The sequence below is a fragment of the Mytilus edulis genome, unplaced genomic scaffold (assembly GCF_963676685.1).
Source record: "Mytilus edulis unplaced genomic scaffold, xbMytEdul2.2 SCAFFOLD_2016, whole genome shotgun sequence".
Classification (NCBI taxonomy): domain Eukaryota; kingdom Metazoa; phylum Mollusca; class Bivalvia; order Mytilida; family Mytilidae; genus Mytilus; species Mytilus edulis.
In genome coordinates this window covers 1-7,081 of record NW_027268295.1, presented here as the reverse complement: position 1 = coordinate 7,081, position 7,081 = coordinate 1, and the positions used below count along the sequence as shown (strand labels likewise).

Below are 7,081 nucleotides of genomic sequence, written 5' to 3'. Positions count from 1 at the left end.
TTTTAGAAGATTCTTTAAATAACAAGAATGTGTCCATAGTACATGGATACCCCAATATCATTTGCAATGTTAAGTGGTCCATGAAATTGAAGTCAAAACTCAAGTTGACATTAAAGATCAATTTGTAGGGAACATGTGTACTCAGTTGATTGGACTTTAACTTCATCAAAAACTACCTCTACCCAAATCTTTAACCTGAAGTGGGACGGACAACAATAGAATGCACAGACCGACCAACATAATGCCCTTAGGTGAGGCATTAAAGTGTTGATAACACATATTGAGATTACAATATGGATTTTATATCATAACATTAGTAATGCATACCTTGCTAAAAAAGTCAATAATTCTCTACTTTTTAATTTTATCTTGAAAGTATATTGGAATAAATCTGGACTTCATATCACCTGATTTCATTGAGTTATGCATTGATAATGTTTAGAAGTTTAGAATACTCCAGCTCCTCAATACTGTAGATACATTAGGTAAATCTGATTATCTCCCCTGAAACAATTTGGACAAGGATTATCTCCCCTGAAATAATTTGGACAAGGATTATAATCCTTTACAAAAATCCTCAGGAGGTGTTCTACATTTGTTCAAGTGAAATTAAGCAGATTATGAGGTAATGCCCCTAAGAAAGGCTGTTTCCACATATTGCTGTATCAAGGTAAATTCAATTATCTCCCTTTATTCCATCTATGATGCATTAGATTTTATTCCATTAGATACATCAACAGGTCAAGGTGTAACACCACTAATTCGGTCCCGGCCAGAAAGCTGAATGACTGGTAATCATTATATAACACTTCCTCAACAACTGGTTAAAGTTTCATCAATATCTGATTGGTTGTTTACGAGGAGTTGCACTTACCATGATCATTGACAGAGTGACAGACAAGGCATAAAGTGTTTGTTATAAGTTAAATATTCATCCAGCATATTATGAAGAGTTGCTCTTCAGAGACTGTTACCACATATTTGCAATATCTCAGTAAATTCCATTTTATCCCTTTATTCTACACATAATGCATCGTACTAGATTCCTTTATGTCAACAGGTCTACATCTGTGTCAAGTTTCATCAATATCTGACTGGCTGTTTCGGAGGAGTTGGACAGACATACGGACAGACAGACATATGGAATTGGGACATATACACCTTAAACTTTAGTTGAGTAAAAATGGACACAATTATCTCTTGTATAAATATAGATTAAGTACTTACATAGAACATTTGAAGCACATTGGATGGTACACATCTCTTATATCACCGGCACGCTTCATGGAGATCCTCTTCTCGTCTTTGATTGGAAACCCACATCCTGAACATTTCTCCTCCGTCTGAGACCGATTAAAGATACTACGTCTTAATAAAGACGGGGAGAAACTCTTCCTTGGGAGTCCGGGAGATCGTGATTTCTGAGGTGTTGTTGGTGAACTATGGGACTTTTCACTTGGTATTTTGGGATCATCATAAAGTGACAATGGTCTATGGCTGAATGTTCGTTTCACTGATCTAAGCGACACATTAGAAGTTTCTGAGTCTGGGTCATATACATCCCCTGAAAAAGAAAGAATTTATACATCTTATGATCTCAGAGACACAATATAGATATCAGACATCCCCTGAAAAAGAGTGAATTTATACATCTTATGATCTCAAAGACACAATATAGATATCAGAGTCTGGGTCATATACATCACCTGAAAAAGAACAAATTTTTTACATCTCATGGTCTCAGAGACACATTAGAGATATCAGAGTCTGGGTAATATACATCCCCTGAAAAAGAACAAATTTATACATCTCTCAATCACTTAGCTGTGGAACCGCACTCTCATTCTTCTTCTTATACACAGGTAAAATAGCTAACATGAGGGTGCCCAAATTGCACCTATTTTGACAGTTTTTTCACCCATGTTTAATTATGATCAAGACAAAAGTTCCCAATTTGTGTTTATTTTGTAGATGTATTATTATTCACTATATTATTATGGCCCCCCAATTTAATTTTGAATCTATACTGAATCATAAAAAAATAGGTTTGAAAAGACCTCCAAACGATCCTTAATTCTGTAATGAGGAGTTCCCAAATTGAATCCATGCTTAAACTTACATCCTTAAAAATCAATTAACAAATTACTGGTATTTGTTTCTTTTCTTCAAATATTGAGAACAATTTGACATATATATATATGCTGGCGGCTCATTTCTGAAGAAACGTAGGCTTGTAACATATTTTATTTGCTCATTTTTAACAAATGACATGTTTTTGGCGTTGCATGGCGACATTTTCATACATTTTACATTTTCCAGTGATACTTCATCTGTTAATGTATACTGGGAATTTTTTGTGCATATTTATTTTCTTTGTTTTTGGACCCAAAGGTAATTGTTTTGAAATTTTCCACCATGTTTAAAGTGGATCTCATTGAGGTCTAAGTGTTACACCGGATTGGCCGATTTTTTCTAAGCATGAAAATGGGAAAAAAGTCCGGGGGACATGGGAAATTACATACACTATCATGGAAACAGGAAGCCGGATCCAGGATTCTCACTAAACAATGTGGGATCAGGGATTAGATCCTCCCAATGAGACCCCCTTTAAACAATAGATTAACTATTTTATCATCTATAGTAAAAGGAAGTGACCTCTTTCCTTTATTCATAGTTTATTGTTACATTGTATTTTAGCTACTCAGTCAGTTTCCACATAGTTTTTCTGTTTTCTAATTGTTAATATCAGTTTTCACCAAATATCTAATTCTATATCCTTTAAAAAGAAATCTTTTTTATTCTATTTTTTATCTGCTTGGATCAACACCTTGAAATCTTTGATAAATCATTAATTATAACATTTCTTTCATAAATGAGTATATAAGTTGACCCAATAATTTTTAATTAAGCCTAAACAAGTTGAAATTTTGAGGTAATGAGATATATAAATGGATCTAAAGGTACCTTAATTATAATGAAGACTGAGAGGTCCATAAGTGAATTTATCATCCTACAGTCATCTTTTGTATCATATTTAACTGTTTGTAGGCAGATGAGATAAATATTTGATCATTTAAGGACCACATCAAAAGTTCAATGAAGGATAAAAAACTTAATTCACATAATCCACCCCCCCCCCCCCCCCCCCCCCCCATTCTTAACTTAATTTGGGAAAAATTGATTGACCAATATAGATATATGTAATAATCAATGTGTCGGATAAACAAAACTTGCAGCAGTTTAACCCCCATCCCCAAACTATTTGATTTTAGTTTGTTTCTCCTATTTTGATCTTTTGATGTCGACCCTTGAGTGATTGGTCCACACTATATTCTATCATGATGTAGCTTGATTTGGATTTTAAGAAGAAATTTTGACCAAATTGCTGTCGATTACATTATACTACATTTTTCTAAAAACTATTGAACTGATTATGACAAAACTTGACAGTAATGCTTGAAATAACCAGAATTACAAGTTTATTCAGCAAGAACGCCTTCTTTAGGTGTAATACCTCCAAATCATAGTATGTTACATCCGGTTGAATACGAAAAAGGGTAGAAAAAAATTCCCTTGAATTTGACAGTTGTAGGAAATGAATCTTTTCATTGAAGTTAAACATTTCTGAGTCATAAACATATATGTCTCAAGATTTACAAAGCACCATTACATTTTTAATTTGGTATTTCTATACCAACAAGAATGATACATATAACAAGCATGTGTCTATAGAACATGGATGCCCCACTCCCACTATCATATTCATATGTTAATTGGTATAAAAACTCTATTTTGGCAGTAACATTAGAAAGATCATTTCATAGGGAACATGTGAACTGAATTTCAAGTTGATTAGCCTCCAACTTCATCAAAAACTACCTTGACTAAAAACTTTAACCTGAAGCTAGATCGACAAACAGCTGACAGACGAATGGAAGAAAGGATGCACAGACAGAAAAACATATGTGGGTAATGATTGCCATAAAGAATATTTTGGAAACATGAGGTTACATGGTTACTAAAGCTTGTACATAAGAGTGAAATTTTGATTGGTTAACTTCCAGTAATGGTTATTTTATTATATGCAATGAGAAGTGAAATTATGTTTATATTATTAAGTACTGGACAGGATAAAACGTTACTCATGTCAAGTATTTCTATATTTGAAACAAGATGAATTCTGCACAATTTTTTTTAGAAAAGTGCAAATTTAACAAAGACTTATAGGGGAAATCAATGGCGATATCAAATATATATTACAGGTTAACATTTTATAAATGTTGGGCTGTTACTATGTTAACAGGTTTATTTTTTTTTCTATTTCTAACAGATTACTACAATGTACAAAGTTTACTGATGGATATTAATAATGTTTCAACAAGCAAATTGTCAAATGGGAAAGTACTTAAATATGCTGTTGTACACCGGTAAATATCTTAGGTCGAGAGGAAAAGTCAAACCGGTAAATATCTTAAGTCGAGAGGAAAAACAACTTTCCTTTTTCTTGTAATCAGTATTTCATTTTTAATATATTAATTATATGTTTTGGAGTTAAGTATGACATTCATTTTCACTGAACTAGTACACAGTTTAATTAAGGGACCAGCAAAGGCCCGACTCCGGGTGCAGGATTTTCTGGCTGCGTTGAATACCTATTCATTGCCTTTGGCTGTTATCTGCTCTTTGCTCTGGTAATTGTCTGGGTTCAAGCAAAAAAGTGGTCTCTTAAGACAGGTGGTCTTTTATTACAGGTTAATCTATATAAAATGTACACCAGAGGGATCTAAAATTGGTGGTCTTATAGTACAGGTTTTTGCTTAATACATGTGGCCTCTTAAGGTAGGTTTGACTGTATATATTAGTTAATTAAAAGTACATGTGACAACAGCCCAATGGCAGAAAAGGTCCATGTGAGCTTAGTCAAGCTATGAACAGACATAAATCTTAAAAAGAAGATGTGTGTTGCTTGTCATCGTCAAATAAAGGTAGAAAGGTACATGTCTTAGTATGAGGGTGGTAATGGGGGTACCTTCATGACAAATAACGGTTAAAATTCTTGCCAAATGACAACGTTAAATTTTGGTGCATGACGATAAAATATGCATTTTTTTTTAGACAATAAAAAATCGAATGATTTTGACAAATTACATTTATTGTTTCCCAAAAATAATGGTAACGATAGTTATTTTAGACCTCTAAGGAATCACGATAAGGATATTTTGACATATCACGTAAAATTTTAATCAATTTGACCCTAAAGTAGCCGAAAATGGCCGTTTGACGCCTAACGGTAAAGGGCATTACTACCCTCTGGTAATGCTAATTAACCCATAAAAATCAATCATTATCCCCTGAGTATAAAGCAAGTGCAGAAGAGTCTACAGTGTGTTGATTGATTGATTGGAGTTTAACACCACTGTCAACACTATTGTGCTATTTTACAGTGGTCAGTTTTTATAGGTTGAGAAAATCAGAATGCACAAAGAGAATCTGACTGACCTTTGGTAGGGAAACTGACAGTACAAGAATCAATTAAGATTGGTGTCAATTGCAACCTGAAGAGTTGACAGGCTAGAGATACGGTATTTGGACTTCTTAGACTGCCAAAGAGTGTAAACAATAATACATGAGCACACACAAGCTGAAATGTGTCGTCTGCTTCATCAAGATTGAATAACTCGTTACTCTAGAAATTTGATCTATATATAACATACTAGAATATAAATGGAGAATGTGTCCATGAAACACAAATATCCAAGCTTGATGCCACCCAAATAAGAACTTGATCAGAGTTTTGTGGTTATAAGCATTGTGTATTATGTTTCATAACATTTGGTTGACGCAAAAACTTACAGTTAAAGAACTGAAACCATTTCTGGGTCGAAATTGAACGAAACTGACTGTTAATAGTGAACTATTATTTCTTTATTCCCCTTTTATAAATGTTTGAAGTTAAAAATCATCATATTTTATATTGTTTGTCAAATTAGATTTAACTATATAATACCCCTTCAAATCTGAACCAGCCAAGTCACTATTTTTATATGGGAAACCCTAATAATCAATCGGAAAAAGACAAAATAGCAGGTGCACTTCTTCTTGTTCTGTAGAAAAATTAGTGCATATAATGGGTTGAATTCTGTTTGGCAATTTTCAAAGAGTTATGGCTTAACTATAAGTGTCTCATAGAAGTGAGCCAAGTATATGTTGCTGATAACAGCTTTGCTTTTTTACATGATATAAGCAAGATGTTCAGTATGCACCACGGAGAACCAATAATCTTTCATAATATTGCATACTGTGGATTCATTTATTTTCGAGGGTATCAATTTTCGTGGATTGAGAACATCTTCGTGGATGTTTGGTTTCGTGGTTCTGCCAATCTCTGCGTATAAAGCATACAGAAAATTTGTAATTCTTTGAACGTTAGAATTCTTGGTTCACCTCCTTCCGATGAAAATTGGTATCCAACGAACAATAATGAATCTACAGTTTATTAAATGCGATTATATAAGTAATATTTTTATTTCAGAACTTGCCTGTTAATGATGAAGTTTTCCGCAATGGAAATTTTGTGTTTTTAAACATTCCAAACAATGTAATAATTTACTAATAATCCATTTATCTCACAACGAATTTAACCTAGCCAACAAGTACTTTTAAATATTTCATTAAAATGTGTGAATTTTCATTAAATTATGACAAATATTTCCTACTTAAAAACCAATCCTTTAATTATCCAATGAAACAATCAAGTTTCATTTAAGGCTATCTCAAAGTAAATTGTAAAAAGGAAAAGATTTTCTCTTACACAGGATGCAATACCTCTTGAAGTAAAATAACTCATACTAAGGGAAATAACTCAGGTACATTTGATTAAAAAAAATACTACGGGAAAACCTCAGCATTTAAATTTTATAACGAATTCTTATTAACTTCAGAATATTTGAAAAACAGGGAAAGATTCTAGATTTTTAAACTTAAAAGATTGTAAATTTACAAAAAAACAAATTTTTAATCAGTTTTAAATATATTAATTAAATAAATAATTGAGAGATATCCCCTATGTAAAATTTCATTC

At 32.7% G+C, this 7,081-nt stretch overlaps 1 protein-coding gene across 1 annotated transcript; it reads right to left on the bottom strand.

Annotated features, from left to right (window-relative positions):
• Positions 1-888: 888 nt before the first annotated feature.
• On the bottom strand, positions 889-6,593 carry LOC139507209 (uncharacterized). Its single transcript, XM_071295681.1, has 2 exons — positions 6,540-6,593; positions 889-1,564 (listed from the first exon to the last, which is right to left on the bottom strand). The coding sequence occupies exons 1-2, from the start codon at positions 6,586-6,588 to the stop codon at positions 1,224-1,226; spliced, it is 390 nt and encodes a 129-aa protein (XP_071151782.1). The 5' UTR covers positions 6,589-6,593; the 3' UTR covers positions 889-1,223.
• Positions 6,594-7,081: the final 488 nt, after the last annotated feature.

Bases quoted from the DNA above. Each gene is read 5' to 3' on its own strand.
- LOC139507209 (XM_071295681.1), bottom strand. From the start codon at position 6,588: ATGTTTAAAAACACAAAATTTCCATTGCGGAAAACTTCATCATTAACA. The intron at 1,565-6,539 runs GCAAGTTCTGAA...TTTCTTTTTCAG, and splicing joins GAAAACTTCATCATTAACAG to GGGATGTATATGACCCAGAC.